At 44.9% G+C, this 19,540-nt stretch overlaps 2 protein-coding genes across 2 annotated transcripts in view; one reads left to right on the top strand and one right to left on the bottom strand.

The window, feature by feature from the left end:
• Window positions 1-561: 561 nt before the first annotated feature.
• Window positions 562-1,776, top strand: LOC119654467 (peritrophin-44-like). Its single transcript, XM_038059884.1, has 3 exons — window positions 562-675; window positions 769-894; window positions 953-1,776. The coding sequence occupies exons 1-3, from the start codon at window positions 628-630 to the stop codon at window positions 1,619-1,621; spliced, it is 843 nt and encodes a 280-aa protein (XP_037915812.1). The 5' UTR covers window positions 562-627; the 3' UTR covers window positions 1,622-1,776.
• Window positions 1,777-1,796: 20 nt separating this feature from the next.
• LOC119654466 (protein gooseberry-neuro) overlaps window positions 1,797-19,540 on the bottom strand; it is a 155,699-nt gene continuing 137,955 nt past the window's right edge. Inside the window, exons 4-5 of the mRNA XM_038059883.1 lie at window positions 12,769-13,218; window positions 1,797-2,084 (exon numbers count right to left, since the gene is read on the bottom strand). Coding sequence (XP_037915811.1) covers window positions 1,822-2,084; window positions 12,769-13,218 — 713 coding nt within the window. The 3' untranslated portion in view covers window positions 1,797-1,821. The remainder of the gene's footprint in view (window positions 2,085-12,768; window positions 13,219-19,540) is intronic.

Raw genomic sequence — 19,540 nt, 5'->3', positions numbered from 1 at the left:
CGCCAAATATAGTCATGTGGGGTATCAAATGAAAGGTTTCGATTGGTACTTTTCGATGCCGGTCTTAGTTTTGAGATTTGTTAGAAAGGCGTGGAGTGGGAGGAGTAGAAAGAGTGATGATTTCTGTAACGCTCTAAGCTTCCGGTTTCTCGAATTGTTCAAATCTAAAACACTTGTATCATTGCAGTTGCCAAGTTGTCCACCACCGAGTGTCAGTTTCCGGTATTCCGACTTGTTGTCTTTTTCCATTTAGTTTGATAATAATACCCTTTGATTGGATACCTCAAACTCTACTATTGCAATCTATCAATTGAATGGAAGTTAGATGACCTTGAACTAAACTTATCATTTGATTGTAACTGATGCTCTCCAGTTGACTCCCTGCTAACATCCGGCTTTTTGAGTAGAATTGTTTCAATATTTTAGTATTTATCAAAGAATATAAATAAGGATTAAGACGTTTTCTGAACGTGTGATAATAACTTTGAAAATTTGAGATAAACAACTGTAAATCATTGTTGGTTTTTCATTCGGTTCAAATTCTGCAACTAAGCACACATCATTCCGCACTATAAAAGATTTACTGTGACTGCAAGTAATCTCACTACGTAAGAATACATTGCAACAATGAAGAACGCTCGGTGCAATCTAGTAGTAAACTTAATTCTGCTTCTGGTGAGTACTCTCGCGGACATACCTAAATTAGTTCCACTTGCATCTGAAGTAAAGTTTCTGGTAAGATACTTGTTTACTTAATACTTCTTATAGTGCATCATATCAAGAGGGTTAGGTCAAAAGGCAAGGCTGTTGCAAGCAACTAGACAAGGTAGTACTCCTCAGACTTGCGGAGCTAACGATTGGGGGCCGAAATGCGCTGACTGCCTAAATTTATTGGTGAGTAATACATCCAATTGTCCTTAGTTTGTCTATTATTCAACCTTCGCTATTTCAGACTTGTGCTGGTGAACAAATCAATATTCAAACGTGCAGCTCAATCAATTCTCAGAGGCCCTACTGTGACCTCACGAGTAATGCGTGCGTGGCTTCTATAGATAACTCTCAATCGTGTGTTCCTCAGGATTATAAGTGCACAGGACATGGACAGTTCCCTGATCCCAGCAACTGTAGGCGGTATTATATATGTGATGCACCGAATGCTGCGCCCCTTGGGGTCTACGAGTGTCCTGCGAATTACGTGTATAATTCTAAGACCGGTCTATGTGTCCGATCGATTTGCCAGAATATCGATTGCTCGAAAACACCCAATCAATATATAATAAGCTCAGCAGATCCATCGATACTAATTTACTGCTTCAGTGGGAATAATGTGCAGAAACCGTATGTGTTCCGATGTCCTGATCCACAGAACATGCAATACGATAAGGATTCTTTGAAGTGCGTTTATAAGTGTACAAGGGAAGGTCGCTTCGCAGACAGGGTGAAGTGCACCGGTTTCTACGATTGCTTTTGGAGTATTTACGGGTATCAATATAATCACAACACATGTCCTTCGGGGTATGCCTTTAATGCAAGTAGCTTACAATGTGTACAGGCTACAACTTGTAAGAACCAAGTTGACGGACAAGAAGTGAGTACAACTTCGACCCCTAGTCCCCAATAGTCTGATGAAAATTAAACTATAAATGACGAGGTTGGATGAATCCATGTTTCCCCATTGTGAAATCTTCAGTGAAATAAACAATTACTTTACTCCTATCAGAGAAAATCTCTTTATTTCCGCTATCTAAATACAATAAATTCTTTAAGGACAAATAACTCAGACTAACAACTTATTATTCTACAATTTCAATTCAATCTATTTCACGACCAATACTTCGCCTGACTGGCTACAGGATTTGAATAGATGGCAGCCGCAGTGTTCGCTTGGTGCAAGTGGGCAGCGGCTGCATAATCATTGCTAGCAGGATGAGTATATGTTTGTCCAGGATGTGTCCCATAGGATTGGCTCCAATTCACCTCTGCTATACCCTTTGCATAGGAATCGGTTGGGAGTGATGGTGTCATTTTGCTGGCATTGTCCGCAGCTAACTTCGAGAAATCCTCCACTGAGAGCTTCGAATAATCTGTAAAGGAAAAAAGGAGCAAAGTTAAATATGCGCGGTGAAAAAAACAACTACTTTGGGGTGAATTTACCATCCACCCACCTACTGGTCCTTAGAGAGTGGAAATTAGCTATAGACACTATCTTAGATGGTTTCTTGTGTGGGATTTCTATCCACAAAAACTACTTAATAGTCAAGACGGATGTGTAGGCTTACCGACCCTTTTTAAGCATTCCCATCATTTTACTCCTCATCTAGCTACCACCCCTATTGGCGCAGACCAACTACAATTCTATAGAACTGAGCTCTCCCTCATAGGCACGCCGCACAAATACAGCCCGACATCCTCAAGATATTTTACAATAAAAGCAAACGCTCTATCGTCGGCGTATCTCACTATGGCGGGTTTTTCCGGATCCGGAAGTTATATGTAGACAGATGTTGTTTCCCAGTCCTATAGTGAGTACTATATGCATATCATTTTACTGGAGACCTGTTGTGGTAGTTTGCCTTGGTTTTTATTTTTTATTCACATTTCGCCGAGCGGTGTATATCAATGTGGGCCAGGAAACACCTCAGAGAGAGTAAATCATTCACTGTTGCCTGCTATACGCGCTTATATCGGTCCTGATCAAAGCGATTGAGATAACAAGCTGTCATCCATCAACTGTGCCTTTCGTTCAGCGAAACACGTCTTGATAAGGACTTTCCCCTATCACGTCGTTTTTGGGCAGAGCATGGTCACCCATGGGAGTACTTACGCCTTTTTACGACAACTGAGCGAATTGCATGATGCGACCTTGGAGGTCTGTTCTGAGGATAAACTTGCTATTCTGAGAGCAGAGGCATCCTCCAAGCAAGAGAGACACAAGAAAGGGGTTACAACTTGCGATTCTAAGCTCAATACGAGTTAGAAGACATGGAGGGTTGTAACCTGGGCGTCGCTGACGCGATGGACCTCAAGGCCTAACTCATTTCTGGATCATTGGCTGCCTTTCCTCGTAAAGCACGTGCTTACCAACAGTGATTGTCTCACTGGTCTTCAGCTGTTTTTCCTCGAGCGGATCTTGGAATCCCAGCTGCCCTGTAGTGACTGCGGCTTCGCGACGGGAGCGGAATCTCATTCGTTTCTTTCTAAAATCATTTGCTCGAATAATGCATTTCATAATGTGCAATTACCCCAATGCATTCCGGCAAATTAATCTTGACAGAGGGGAATGATTTGCCGCATGCGTAGGCGCACATGCATGTTGCTGCAACATGAACTTTCGGAGTTCAACAGAGTTCAAGGCGAGCGTAGCGACATGGGGACCGGTTCGTGGTTGAACAGCTATGCAACGGCCGGTGAGACGAAGGGAAAGATTTTGGGTGGCACCGGAAAGAGCGATGAAAGCAAGACTGTAGGGAATGATCGAGGAATTTCGCTGGAGCGAGAAGAGGGCCGAAGCGATTTTCACCTGTGCCCGTTCCGCGGAACAGCCAGTGATTTTGGGAGTGCGATTTTTGTTCGTTTTGGAGGGATTAGAGTTTGGTAGTGCAAGAAGCGTTGAGGGGAGAATGAAAATTTAAATAAATTTGTGGAATTCGAGTTTGTTGTTAGCGAGTGAGTGTTTGTTCGGAGCGACAAGCGACACGATTTCAGATCGTCAGATTTCTCGAATGAGGTATGAGGTACTAGTGCAGTCGAAGGACTCGTGAGAAGGTTTTTTATTAAAGCTGAGTTGTGTAAGTTGTAAACAAATTCAGACAGTGCACGACAAGGTCTAACTGCAATGTTGAAAGGGTTGAAGCTGATCGTTAGCGTCACCAGCGCTTAATCATTATCCCCTTGCAATTGAGGCGATCGAGTGTGACGAACGTTTTGCTTCTTGTTGGGTATTGGACAAACGAAATCCAGTTTCATTTGGGCGACAGACAGCAAACACTATCCTTCAGTCTAGTGCATTTTATTCGGCTAGATGCTGTTGTACGGCGCTTTACTCAGCCTATTTCGACCCATCCACCAGTCCTCGACCTCGCAAAACCTTACTAGGGGCATCCTCTAAACAATGACCTGAGGATGTCAACGATGGAAGGAAACCTCAGGGGCCGCGAGCGCCGTCGAGCCGTTTTTTTTTATTTTCCAGTTGTAGCTCGTGTTCTGGCTTCATCGTTAGGCTGTCGTGGAATTCTCTGTTTGTGGTCTATTTTTAAATCCGGTGCGCTATAGACACGTTAATTTTGTAATAATGAAACGTGAGGGATCAAAGCGCTCAAAGAACCCCCAAATTCCCCAGCCTGGTTAGCATAAAGGCGTGCAAGAACGCGTCTACTAAGCACTTTCATGAAGCTTCAGTCTTTACGGGCGGACCTTCACGGTAAATTTCGCCAACTTTTTAGGTTTCTGGAATAGCTCTTCCCTCTAAGTCGTTTTCGGCCACTTGTGATGATCGTCTGGTCCTCCTATTTCCCTTAAGTTCATTACAAATTTACCATTGGAAAATGTCTTTACGTAAATTACTGCGATAACTAGTAAGGGAACAACTTTCAGAAAATTACAAAAAGATAAAAATCTCCCCGCTCGGTAGACGCTGAATTTGGGCCTGCGACGTAAACGTGCAATCAGTGATCATCGGTGTAAACCTCTTAACCAAACACGGTTCCTTCATTGACATCAGACGTATGAAGCTGCAGGATTCATTGACTGGGGTTGCATCGTACAGCATCGTACATGGAAACTACTTCATACACCCTGCGTTTTTATCATTACGGAAGCTGCCAAACTTTTGGGAGAACTCCGATGACATTCCGTGGCTCTCCTAAAAGAATTCAAGGATTTCTGCACTGCACCGAGCATAACTATCCTCCTTCCGGACCCCTCGATCTTGTCGGACCTTACCTCGAAGCCATCAGAAAACAGTGGGCCAGCCTGTTCCACCTCGTCTTGAAGGCAGATGGCTGACACATGTCAGCAGCTTGCAAGGGACCCGACAGTAGGGCACAATGCCGCAAATCCAGTCAGATAGGTTACCAAGCGAAGACCTGCAGTGAAAGCGAAAATTTTCTACAAGGATAGCGTCACGTCTAGCGAAAGCGTTGCACAGACTGTGAATTAGGGGCGGTGTCCAGGTTTCAGGATGGAACTAAAAAGGGCTAGAATGCTACTAGCATGATCCGCATACTACAAATTGTTACCGCAGAGATAAAAGCCGGCTTCACGGCATCTCGGCTTATCGGACACCGCTGCCATCTGGGTTCAAAACCGCTTTCAACTTCATGTTCTTGCCCAAAGCCGAGGGAATGGCTTTCGGGCACGGAGTCGCAAATTCTGGCATGAAGTGACTTTAATGCTGGAGACCTAGAATAGGGCATGCTTAACCTAGGTTCCAGATGGTAGGAACCAAACTCGTAGTTTTAAACACCGGATCAAAGCATCAAGTTCTGGAACCCAGGATGCGAAAGAATTATCTCTGATATAACTTTTGCTTCGGTGTCTCTGGGACCATCGGTGGACAGGTGGCGCATTCTAGAAGACTTTCCGCCAACTGACCATCAGTACATCGCGTTCGAAATGGTTGACGTTACTTGCTGCGTGCACTAACGGGGCGCTTCCCCTCCGTGTGGAAAGTCGAGCTGTCGAAGTTGTTGCGGCGGGGGGGGGGGGGGAGTAGCGTTGATAACGGCAGCCTGTGAAGCTTCTATGCCCCGGAGAAGTCCCAGGTGTGACAAACTTTATATGTGCTTGCAGACGGCAGAAACTGTCGACCTACAGAAAGGGTGTCATAACAACTGCCATTTGGTGCAACATTTACAAGTCCGCGAGGAGGCGTGCGCCATAAAAACAGAGTATAGAACAACAAAAAGGAGACTCTGCAGCGGAATAAATCAAAGCAAACATACTCTACGAGGCAAACGAGAACCCGTGGATATTTGGCTATACACTTGTCGCCTGGAAAATAGGGGCTCGGTTGAAACATTGCAAACTAAGTACCAACCAGATGGACTACATTGTGCAGGCATTATTCCCCACGCATCCGGTACAGGTTGATGTTAACATCGCGGAAGGCGTCGACAACTGCCCTCTTTTCACAATTAACAAGCAGGGGCGTTTAACGCTTGCCTGAAGCTCATGCTAATCAGCAAAGGTAAAGGAAAGCCTGAACTGCTGTGTGCGTATCGCCCGCTGTGTATGTTTGACACTTCCGGGAAAGTGTTCGAAAACTCATCAGGAGTAGCATCGTTGAAGCGTTCTGTGTTACCGGGGACTTATCCCTAAGACATTTTGGATTCATAGTAGGCAAATCCATGGTGAATACTGCTATGGAGGTCCTGGATTCAGCTCATTAAGCCGAGGCATACAGCCGACGATCTCGACGAATATTGCTGCTCAGAATAGTCAAGACGGATGTGTAGGCTTACCGACCCTTTTTAAGCAGTCCCATCATTTTACTCCTCATCTAGCTACCACCCCTATCGGCGCAGCCCAACTACAATTCTATAGAACTGAGCTCTACCTCATGGGCAAGCCGCACAAATACAGCCCCACATTCTCAAGATGTTTTATAAAAAAAAAAGCAAACGTTCCATCGTCGATGTATCTCACTATGGAGGGTTCTTCCGGAACCGGAAGTAATATATACATAGATATGTTGTTTCCTAATCCTATAGTGAGTACTGCATGCATATGATTTCGGTGGAGACCGGCTGTGGTTGTTTGCCTTGGTTTTTATTTTTTTATACTCGTTCCGCCGAGCGGGGTATATCAATACGGGCCAGGATGGCATTTATCATTCGAAAGTGTCACTGGATAAATTACTAGGATAACTAATAAGGGAACAACTTTCAGAAAATTGCAAAAAAAAAAATAAAAGTTGCCGCGTTCGGTAGACACTGAATTTGGGCCTGCGACGTAGACGTGCAATCAGTGATCATCGGTGTAAACTCCTTAACCAAACACGGATCCTTCATTGATCTCAGAGGTATGAAGTTGCAGGATTCTATCTAAATCTACTTTACATATACTGCGTTTTCATCATTATGGTAGTTGCCAAAACTTTGGTGAACTCCAACGACATTCTTCTTCTTCTTCTTCAGCCTTTGTCCCGTTCACAAGCGGGGTCGACTCGTCGTGATCGGCTTCGCCATTTGGCTCTATCGAATGCCTGATCTGGGTGCAATCTCGAGGCTTTCAAATCCCCATCCATCCCGTATCAAGCCACCGTTGCTTAGATCTGCCTTTTGGTCGTTTACCATCGACTTCGATGTTCAGACCAATCTTGGCAAGTGAATTCTCGTTCTTCTCCATCGAAGACGCCTCTCACGCAACTTTTCCACGATCGGTGCAACCCCATAACGATCGCGGATATCCTCATTTCGGATGTGATCTAAACGTGTGACGCCACTAGTCCAACGTAGCATCTTTGTCTCCATTACCGCAAGACGTCGTTCATTGTCTTTTATGGTTGGCCAACACTCCGAACCATAGAGAGCGACTGGACGGACGACATTGCGGTAAATTTTAGATTTGAGACGTTCGTTGATACGTCGATCACAAAGGACACCAGTTGTGGAACGCCACTTCATCCAGGTTGCGTTAATGCGTAAAGCAATTTCATAACGCAACTCTCCATTGGCTGATAGCGTTGACCCGCTCTACTAAAAGAAATCAAGGGTGTTTTCGAACGCATACGCAGTCTTGTAGTAGTAGTCTTGTGCTCCATCTTGTCTTAAAGGTAGATGGCTGACACACGTCAGCAACTTGCAAGGGATCCGAGAGGATGACAGTATGCCGCAAATGCGGTCAGGTTGGTCATCAAGCGAAGAACTACAATGAAAGCGAAAATTCTCTGCAAGAATTTTGAGGCATCTGGTGAAAGCGTTGCACAGACTTTGGGTTGAGGGTGGTGTCTAGGTTTCAGACTGGAACTAGAAAGGGCTGGAATGCAGCTAGCATGATCAGGTTCCTACAAATCAACATTCAATGGAGTGCAACCGCTCACGAGTTCCTAGTGCAGTTCGCTGCGGACGTAAAAGCTAATTTAGTACTAATCAGCGAGCAATACCGGAACAGGGACCCGGCTTCACGGCATCTTGGCTTATCGGGTACCACTGCAATCTGGATTCAAGACCGCGTTCGAATTCCTGTTCTTGCCCAAGCTCGAGGGAATGCTTTCATCATGGAATGGTAAATTCTGATAGGTGACTCTAAAGCTAAAGTCCTAGAATACGGCAGGCCGCACCCAGGTCCCAAGCGGTAAGAACCAGACTCGTAGTTTTAAACACTGGAGCAACGTTCTGGCGCTCAGGATGCAAAGGAAGCAGGTGGACAGGTGGCGAGTTCTAGAAGACTTCTAGTCAATTCACATTCTCCGCAAAGGAAAAGTAAACCATGATCGCAGCTTATGACACGGCCGAGAAAGTGTTTGAAAAGTTCATCAGGAGTAGAGTCGTTGAAGCGATTATTCCTAACGGAATTCGGTTTCAGAGTAAGCGCTTGATGTTAGAAAAACCTTCAACACCGTAATATGGACAGATATGCTTGGCACATTAGAAAACTCATTCCAGGTGCCAAGCTAAGTCTTGCGAATATTGAGGGATTATCTGAAAGACCGCTATCTGCTCTATGAGACGTTAGAAGGCCAAAGAAGGGTGGAAACCACGTCGTGAATAGCACAAGGGTGCATCTTCTGGACCACTGAAACAATTCCGACGATAGTCTGCTAAAACTCGACATGTCAGAAGATTCGACCCTGGTTGATTATGTAGACGACGTTGGGGCACTTGTTGCTGGACACACTGTTGAACAGGCGCAAAGCAGATTTGGCATATTGATGCGATGGGTTCTCGGTGGAAAAAAACCGAAGTAGTCATCTTGACCAAAAAGACAATCCCGACCCTGCGTTCCATATTGCCTGCGAATGGATTATAGGGTCTAAATCAACGGTTAAATATCTTGATTTAATGCACGACTCCAAGATGAGCTTCTTCGAGGAAATTAACGCAACAGTGGACAGGGCTGCAGCTAGAGCCTTGGACGTGAGTCGGTTAATGACGAATGTTGGGGGTTCTACGTCTACTAGGAGATTCTTGTTAAGGGAGCAACGTAGTCTGTTCTGCTCTACGGCGTGAAGGTATGGTCTGATGATCTTGAGAAAGAGTTGCACTCTGAGCGTCTTACCCGAGTGACAGAGAGCTTTGCGAGTGGCGTCTGCTTATCACACTGTCTTGGAACCCACCGTGATGATGATCGCAAGATTGAAGCCCTTTAAAAGAAATTGTTACCCGTGAAGAACGGCAACGCACACTTACTGAGTGGCAAATTTCTTGGTAAAATGAGCCAAGAAGCAGATGGAGTATATAGCTCATCGACAATTTAAATCCGTGGCTAAATCGAAACCATGGTGTGATTGACAATTTCCTGACTCAAGTTTTAAGTGGGCATGGGGGTTTTTAGTCGTTTAGTCTGCACAAGATCAGGAAGGCACGATCTCCTGACAATGGCGAGCACTCTCTTTTCGTTTGTTAAAGGTGGGAAGGCTTTCGACAGTAGCCTTATGCAGACACAGGGGAGCTCTCTCCAGACAACATTGTCAAAGAGCTGCTGAGAAGCGCTGCCAGATGGGGTCATGTTGTTCATTACGCTCAAGTTCTTCTCGTTGTGAAGAAGATTGAGTTTGAGCAGAGAGGGGACCGGCTAGCAGGGGATTCCCTGAAGCCCTTCTTCCTCTCCCCTCTCGCCACTGAAAGGAATTCCTTGACTAGAATGCTCCCTAAGCCGAGCGAGCGTGATGGCTAGCGCGAAGTAATATGTCAAACGGCTAGTTTCCTGATGACAGGGAGGTGTGTTGTTAGCAGCCTGTTGGTGTAAAGTTTGCGGGAGTATAACACTCTGCGCGCAAACGCATTCACCCACCCTTCACCTAAAAAAAGGTAGATTGTTCATCGCGAATCAACACCGACTATCGGCTGAATGCTAGCATGACACCGGTCTATAGCGCGTTGCTTACCACTGGGGATTTACTACAGGAGGCGAGGTGAAGGTCTTTTCTGTGATCGACTCGCGCAACGCCGTCTACTAAACTCCAGTCGCAGAAAATTCCGATCCCGAAAACGACAGTCACAACTTCATTCGGCGTCATCGGATTTACCTGGTTATCAGTGGTTCTTCGCAATGCAATTCAGTTGCTCCAATGAGCCATGGACCATCTCCTGCGGGTCTGTCCATTCGCGCGGTATCACTTGAACGACATATTCGCGGTTTCGGATGACTACGATAAACACTTTTGGCATATGCGACAGTTTTTTCCAAATCGTTTCTCGCAAAACTATGCATCAACAAAGGCGTCACATCCCCTTTAGGCAACGATCAAGCCATCGAGGAATTTCCGAAGCCATGGAGAGGAGCCGAACTGTTATTCCAGGGATGCTTAATTTCTTCCATTGTAGCGTTCCGATGACTGCTATTACCTACACTGAATGAACATTGCATAGCAATATCCGCCAAGGATAAAAGGTCTCGCCTGGTGTGGACGACCGAAGCAGAAACTACATTTCAAAACAGCAAGACAGCACTCGTCGACGCAACTACAAGGTCTTTTTTGTCACGGAGCGCCATTCTAGCCGTGAGAACAGACGCTTGGAGCACCGTACCTCACGCCATTTGGGCTATCTTAAGAAAATTGCCAAGCTGTGGGAAATATTACAGCGCCTACAATCTCGAGTTGTCTTCAGTTTTCGCTTTGCATTTAAGTATTTTCAACGCTTTCCGGAAGACCATTCCTTTCATTTTTACCAACCGTCGACCACTGGTTTACGGCCTCCAGCAGCGGCCGAACAAGATCTTCCCGAGACAAGCACGTCAAACGGACTACATCCTGCAACACCAGGTAACCTTCAAGTTTGTGAAGAGAATGAGGTAACATACGCCATCTAACGCACATGCCCTATCGCTATGCCCTCAACATTCAATGCAGAAGCCTTATCGAAACCCAATCGGGTGACTAGGAAGTCCTTCATCTAGTCGGAAACTCCAGATGGCACTCTATAAATGGAAATCGACCAGATTAGCTGTAGCTTTTTCTTTTTACAAATAAATTTTTATTTTCGGTTATCAGTAGTTATTTCGGGAGCCACTTACTCCCTCCCTGCATAGCTAAGCACTGAAGAAGAAAGTAAGTAGCTCCTGGAATAAGTACTCATTTTTGCGAAAGTAAAAATGTATTTGTAAAAAGGGGAAGCTATGCGTTTTACGGGAATCGACGTCCACCGCATCCTGTTCGACACCTTTGACCGAAAAGGTGAGGCCCTATCTACGGACCACTGTACGCAGGAGAGAGATGTCATTCGAGTGGCTCAATAATGTTAGCCATGTCAACGATGCCGCAAGTCCAAGATTGCTTTAATTGTCATTAAAAGGTTATCCAGATGGTTGCTCGATGTCCTTCTTCCTGACTTATAATGGATCTGTGTGTTTGGTTCACCGTTCACGCTTACGTCGAATCAAGGTGTGCGGTGTGAATCAGCGATTTTCAACGAGTTGGACCCAAACAATTCCGTACCACCGACACTCGAATGGCATGGTTGAGCGCCTCCATCGAGCACCTTAGCGAAACCTATTATCGATCGTCTTCCTTCGAACAGATTTCAAGGGGAACCACCAGGTTTCGCCAGCCGAGATGCTTTTTGGAACGAAGTTCCGAGTCTTAGCAGAATCTTCCTCTTCGTAAAATTGAGATATGTTGTGAGGACTAGATTTCGAATAGGTAGGGTTTTAAGAATGGAACTGATTTTGCTTTATTAGCTTCCGGTTGTGCAATCGTTTTAAGATTTTTACTTTTCTCCTTTTCATTTGGGGGTTTTCTTCGCAATTTTTACAGTTCATACATCAGCTGACATTTACGTTTTTGACTGCTTCCGCCAGTATTCACCCTCCGCGCTTAGTTAACTGCTGATTTGACTTTCAGCTGGCTTTAGCCTGTATTCATCATCAGTCTGGTATCAGTTTATAACGGTTTAGTTTGGCGTCATTCTACTACATTGAATGATATCAGACTGATGATCTAGCAGGGTGTCAATTATATTATGCAACTTCACTTCACGATCGGCCAAAACCATTCTCTGGAATAGCTGCTTAATTGGTTTGACTAAAGCGTTCAACATCATGAATGTGTATACGACGGTTTTTTGGTTCTGAGCAACCTGGAAAACTGGAAATTGAAAGCAGAATACTGGTATCTCTGAAGTAGCCTTACAAATAAGATTTGTCAGCAAACATCACCCCAAGAGGAACTAGTTTAAAATAATTACAATTCTTTCTTCGTAACAGGAGTTCAGCCGACGGTTCAACAGGATCGGTCGATCCAAAATCAAAAACTGGGCATACAAGCGGGCCTAAATACTGCGTACAAACCGGTGCATTAGGCAGGGACATATCTCTGCAATACTGAGGACTAGTAATCAATACAACTTGGTCAGGAAGCTGGACAGCCATAGGATCTCCACGTTGCCCATTAGCTATTTAGGGAGGACAGCGAATCGCAAAAAGTTTATATTTGGTTCCAGCGGAGGAGGCATGGAGCTATGCTATCTTAAAGAAAATCTTAAGGCTGGAGGAGGCTCGCAAAAAACTTCAAGCCTTCGATAGCAAGGCTAATAATTCCGTTTTGCATATTTGCCAATATCCTGGCTACTGTCCAAGTGAATAATGAAAAATTTGACATTTACTAACCTTGATGATAGTAATTCTGCCCACCAAAGTGAGGATGTTGAAAACTTCCTGCCGTGAAACCATGCTGCGACTGGGCGGCAACCAGATCGTACCCAGCCATTTGATGATGCGGGTCCGAACTCGGAGCTGTAGGAGAATACTGCGTCATCGATGAAATAGGCAATCCACTTAACGACGATAGAGGCGGGCCCATTGAAGACATACCGGCTCCTGTATGTTTCCGTAACCGCGCCCTTCTATTACTAAACCAAACTTGTATCCTTGCTTCGGTTAGTCCTGTTGATTGTGCTAATTCTTCGCGAGTATAAACATCTGGGTACTGCGTTCGGGCAAAAGCACGTTCCAGTGCTTCTAGCTGTTCTGCAGTGAATGTTGTACGGGATCGTCGCTGTTTTCGTTTCAATTGAATTCCTGGCTCGGACTCGGTATCACTCGAATCTGAACTACGTGCTGGAAGAAAGCAAAAATAATCATGTAGAGCCAACTTTTTTATGGATAGGAGTCACAATAAATGCTTTAATAAGATTGTCCTATAACACCTTCCTCCGAAGAATTTTTGGCCCCCTATATAAGGACGGACCATTCCGTAGCCTACATAACGACGAAATCTATAAGCGATACCATGTGTGTCAGGTTGTGGATAAAATCCGATTCAATAGGTTGCCGTGGGCGGGTCACTTAATCAGTATGGATGAAGATGACCCAACCCGGAAAGTCTACAAGGACAATATCTTTGGTAGAAAATGAAAACAAGGCAGACCCTGCCTGATATGGAGCGATGGTATTGGTCAGGACGCCAGACAGCTTTTAGGGATATCGAATTGGTGGATCGGCGTCTGGAGAATGTCTGGAGTTCCTTATTGAGACAGGCTTAGACCGAACACTGGTTGTTGCACCTTTGATGATTATAATAATACCTTTTGCCTTCATTCTCTAGCAACAAATGGCGTTAATATTGGAATTCATGTAGACAAAGGCATCTTCACAAATCTCGGCAAGAATATGAATCAGCATTGGAAACCTAGTAATAGCTAGTGTACTAGGTTAGAAGCAGAAGCAGATTATTTGATCATCCAGGACAACGGACCAAAAACTCCGTTTGAACTGATGAAGAGAGAAAAGCGGGTTGGCAAAAAAGATCGCGACCAGATGCGCTGATTATTATAGCAAGAAAGGAGCTCGGAGGTCCTGTGTGATATTGAGGCAAACAATTTCTTGTGGGACTCACATTGCCAAAAAAAAACCTTCAATCTGAAAGGTGTCAAATTTATACACATTGCGAGAAATTGGACAACCAACCGCGACTCATCTAACTTGTACCGAAAATGCGAGGGAAACAGACATCAATTATATCATAGACAGCAGGAGATGTCCTTCGTTCAAGAAGGTAATTTGGCTTATCCGTAAAAGGAATGGACGTCATTCATCGCCAGGTAGTCTTTACACTTGCTTTTCCAAAGTATCCTCGAAATAAAATTAAGGTTGTCATCATAGGCAAGCGATACCTATATCTTCTTAATGTTGTTTGGATATCATATAGAAAGAGGGAAATACGAAAGTGAAATAAGGTAGGTGACACCCACGCTAGACTGTATCAGTGGTGGCAGGACTTACTTCTAATGCAAGTTTCTAGAAGCCAATAAAACCGGGATGTTTGAAGTTCCTTAATAAGATAAGTCTAGACCGGATACCGATTGTTGCCAATGATGGTCCTGTTGTTTTCCTGGAGATCTGCGCGGAATTCCCAGTGGCCCTTAAATATCGCTGCGATACATGTAGTGGCGCTATATTGTCTGAGGTAATTCAATTGTTGCATAAGCAGTCTGCGAATCTTACTGCTATCCAGCGAGCTGTTGGTATTTCTGCGGGCATAACTCAGTGATCCAGCAACTGTCCGTCGACAGCTTTATGCCGCTTGTTCGCTGAACGCGATACTGGAACTCCAGAAAAAATAGCGCGTAAAACTGTCGCTGTGCTCAAGGTCCAACCCTGAGCTTATGGTTTTTCTTCTCTTCTCGGCTTGACAACAAATCAAGCAAGTTGGCGACTACAATCAATCCACCATTTGTTATGCCGAATTCATGTCGATCCTGCAAACTGCACATGTAGAGTTGTATACTAACAACCCCACCCAAAGTGCATTACCGGCTGCATTGAACGGTAATATTGCATTGCCTACTGGCAGCAAAGTTGATCCTTCCATTTAGAAGGTACTAACGATTCCAAGTTGTCTACGTCCTTTTCTTCTGCTGCCAATAGTTCTGAGCGAGTTCTGTTTCTCAGCTGCTTTGAGTCGACCCTGTCTCATGATGCCCTTGGCGTCTGGATAAGTTTCCTAGACCCGTGCGAGCTTCCAATGGTTACTTTCCCATACCATGAAGATTTTTGAACGCATTCTTCACAACCGTATTCGCGAAATCGTTGAAATAACCGTGAATCAAGCCGGATTTGTCAAGAACTGCGGAACTACTGACGCAATACACGCTGCGCGGTTACTCATGGAAAAACACCGTGAGAAGCATCGCCCTCTTTACATTGCCTTTCTGGATCTAGAGAAAGCGTTTGACCGTGTACCACACGAACTCATCTGGTATGCTTTACGACAACACTTCATGCCAGAAGAGTTCGTGCGCTGGGTTCAATTGCTCTACCACGATCCGAAAAGTAAAGTTCGAAGTATGGCGGGTGTATCAAAACCGCTTCGTGTCTCTGTTGGTGTTCATCAAGGAAGTGCCCTCTCACCACTCCTCTTTGTCCTTGTTATGGACACCGTCACACGGGATATCCAACGTTCAGCGCCCTACACACTGCTTTATGCAGATGATGTTTCCCTAGCATCTGATAGCAAAAATGATCTCGAACAACTTGTCCAAAAATGGAATGATCGCCTCATGCAACACGGTCTCAGATTGAATTTAAACAAAACTGAATTTTTGACGACCGATCCCCATGAAACAGGCACAATCACTGTCAGCGGCAGTGATCTGCCCAGAACTGAGCGATTTAAATACCTCGGGTCAACGCTATCAGCCAATGGAGAACTGCGTTATGAAATTGCTTCACGCATTAACGCAACCTGGATGAAGTGGCGTTCCACAACTGGTGTCCTTTGTGATCGACGTATCAACGAACGTCTCAAATCCAAAATTTATCGCAATGTCGTCCGTCCAGTCGCTCTTTATGGTTCTGAGTGTTGGCCGACCATAAAAGACAATGAACGGCGTCTTGCGGTAATGGAGACGAAGATGCTACGTTGGACTAGTGGCGTCACACGTTTAGATCACATCCGAAATGAGGATATCCGCGATCGTTATGGGGTTGCACCGATCATGGAAAAGTTGCGAGAGAGGCGTCTTCGATGGTATGGTCACGCAATTCGTGCAAACGAGAATTCACTTGTCAAGATTGGTCTGAACATCGAAGTCGATGGTAAACGACCAAAAGGCAGACCTAAGCAACGGTGGCTTGATACGCTGGATGGGGATTTGAAAGCCTCGAGATTGCACCCAGATCAGGCATTCGATAGAGCCAAATGGCGAAGCCGATCACGACGAGCCGACCCCACTTGTGAACGGGACAAAGGTTGAAGAAAAAGAAGAAGTGCGAGCTTCCAATGGACCGGATAAGTTGAAAAATCCTTAATTACCAGCAAATCACTTTCCGCCAGTTGACGACCATGTGCCTTTTCAGCGAGTGGCCCAAATAATCATTGGCGAACCTTTTACAAAACTGTGTTGGGAGTTCCTGGATTTGTAGCCTCCGCTCGGTTGCGGGTAGACCGACGTCAAGTTTATTTTCCATTGGGGGGTGACAATAAACACTAACATTGTGAGCGTATCATATTTTTTCAGACAATGGAAAAAACAGCATTTCCGGCAAGTATTGCTGGGATACCTTTTTGCCAAGAAAACTTGTCGAAAATCATTGTTTGTTAGTGGATGTTTATGGCGGCGATGTGCTATCCAGAACACAGTGGTTTGAATGGTGTAGACGCTTCGAAAGTGGGGATTCCGACATCAAGGATAAGCGTCCTGGTCAAGAGAAATAATTTGAAGTTGAAGAATAAGAGACCCTCTCAGTGAAGACTCGTGCCAAACGCAAGATGAGCTCGCAAAAGAACTAGGTATGACAGGCAACCATTTTCAGGCGTTTGAAAGCGTTGGGGTTCATCCAGAAGGTAAGAAAGAAAGAAGCTGAAATCAGGTGAAACCATTATGGGACAGCTGTACCATTGTAGCATTGACAGAAAAACGACCGGAATATGCGACCAGGCATGATTCTGTAATTTTCCATCATGATAAATCTCGGCCACACGTTGCTTTATCGGTAAAAAAATACCTCACCCGTCGTATTCACCAGACTTGGGGCCGAACGACTCAGTGGCGAGTACCAAGGCGGTTTCAGGCTTGATTGCTCCACAAACGATCAGTTTTGCACCGTTAAACTAATCCTGCAAAAGTGCTGGGAATATAACGTTGACTTGTAGTAAATCTTTACCCACTTTAAGCAGGCATACGACAGTATGATCGTAAAGTACTGTACAATATAATGCTGCAATTTGGTATACCAGCTAAACTGGCACGATTGACGAACATGACTATGACGAACTTCATCTCACAGGTCAAGATCTAGTACAGGATGACTGATCCTTTTGAAACAGGTACTGGTTTGAAGCAAGGCGACGGACTGGCGCCGACGCTCTTCGACCAAGCACTCGAATACGCTATCCGAGTAATGGATACCAACATCAAGATTGGGTCGCTACTCATTAAGTTGGCACAATTGTTAGCGTACGCAGATGACATCAACATCATATCCCGAAAACTGACCAACACAGAGGAACTTCTGAATACTCTCGACACTGCTGTGAAAGAAGTTGGACTACACATCAATGAGGGCAAAACGAAAATAATGATGCTGATTGCAACTAGGAAGTAGGACGCCAGCTCATTCGAGCATGAACGTAGGGGACCATAGTATCGAATTTGTAGACAGCTTTATATATCTCGGTAGCAGCCTGTCAAAGGACGGCAATGGGACTGTCGAGGTCAAGCGACGGATAGAGCTAGCGAATAAGAATTTCTTCTTGGTCCCCTCATAATGAAATCGAAGCGTATACAAGACCGTCATACAACCAGTGCTATGCCATGGGTTCGAAACCTGGATCCTAACCCAAGCCTCCGAAAATTTGTCAAACACATTCGAAAGGAAAGGAATGACGCATCCGGTACAACCATGAGTTGTATGAACTGTACTACAACTACAATGACGACAGGCCGACGGAACGAGACTACGGGGAAGACCGAGAGCACGGTGGAAGAGCACAAAATATACGGACGCCCAGCAACTACTGGGCCTCCAAGATTGGAAGACGTGGTCACGTGGCCGATTTAATTGGAGGACAACGATCCAGGCAGCCAGGGCTCGACGTCGTGCTATAATGTCACAACGATGATGATCACCCTCGATGTGAGGAATACTTTCAACGCAGCGCTATGGCAGCATATTATAAGATCCCTAAGTCAGCTTGATGTGCTCACGAATATCCAGCTACTCATCGAGAACCCTTTTGTGGATAGAAAGCTCGTCTATGATACCGACATAAGCCGAGCTGAATATTTCGTAACCGGTGGAGTGCCTCAGTGCCAGTATGGAGCCAACTACTCTGGAACGCGATGTATGATCATGTGATGTGCATCAAACTTCCGCGACAAGCTACCCTTATTGGCTATGCAGGCGAATTTGCGATCGCGGAAGTAGATTGGAGGGAGAGGAGTAGGAGGAGGATCTGGAGGATGTTCTCTGGGTATGTGATACATCGGTTAGGCTGATTAAAGACTGACTGGTATCACATGGATTAGAGTTGGTGAAACACAAGATTGAGGCTGTGCTAGTCCGCAATCACTAGCTCAAAGAAGTTGCTAGCCAAAGTGTGTTCATCGATTCTGCTGTATGCAGCACCAGTTTGGAAAAAGGTCCTTAATGTTGAAGCCTATGGGAGGAAATTATCTTCAGAATGTCGTGTGTTCATTAACCTGAAGCGGAAATTGTGACTTTAAGGCTTATAAAAGCTTTTGCGGATTTCCTACCTACCTAAGACTATTTGGGTGTGCCAGGACGGTTTAGTTTTTAGGTAATTCGTAGTGCATATGCATTAACCTTCTGCTGGTAACATGATTTTTGTAACTGGGGTAGGTAACATGGGGTGATGCCTCACCCCAAGGAGTTATTAAGTAAATAAATCTTTTTTTTTGTTTATGCGTTTATTTACAGTTAAATAATCATTTAAATTATGAAAATATGATTAATACGTGTTAAGTATAATTCTTAATTGCTGAAGAAGTCTGTACACACCTCTTGGCAATGATCACTGCACGCAGGTTTTCCGCATTTTGTGCAGGCAGTTTTGACTTTTCTATCTTGATTTCTGGGACTGTTTGTGCAATTTCGCAGGGAAGTTCTGTGTTTCTTCCTGAGATACTGCGTAATATCTTCAGTGAGTTTGTGTGGCAAGTTCTTGCTGAGACGTCGTTCAACATGAGGTTCGAAAAACTCTTGAGCTAAACTTTTCAAAAAATTCTTCCTTGAAATTTTTTTCCCAGGATTCGCAAGCTTGTACAGAATTAACGCATTTACGCCTGCCTGATCAAAGGTGGTGGTCAAAGGGTAGTATAGGTCCCGGGGCGAAACGTGGATTGGTACCCACGATGGAGCATAAAACCTGGAAATGCCTGCTGAACCAACACCAACAGCTCTACTACCAAACCCTATC

This window comes from Hermetia illucens, chromosome 4 (assembly GCF_905115235.1).
Source record: "Hermetia illucens chromosome 4, iHerIll2.2.curated.20191125, whole genome shotgun sequence".
Classification (NCBI taxonomy): Eukaryota; Metazoa; Arthropoda; class Insecta; order Diptera; family Stratiomyidae; genus Hermetia; species Hermetia illucens.
The sequence above is the reverse complement of the archived record's forward strand: the minus strand, read 5'-3'. Positions and strand labels throughout refer to the sequence as shown.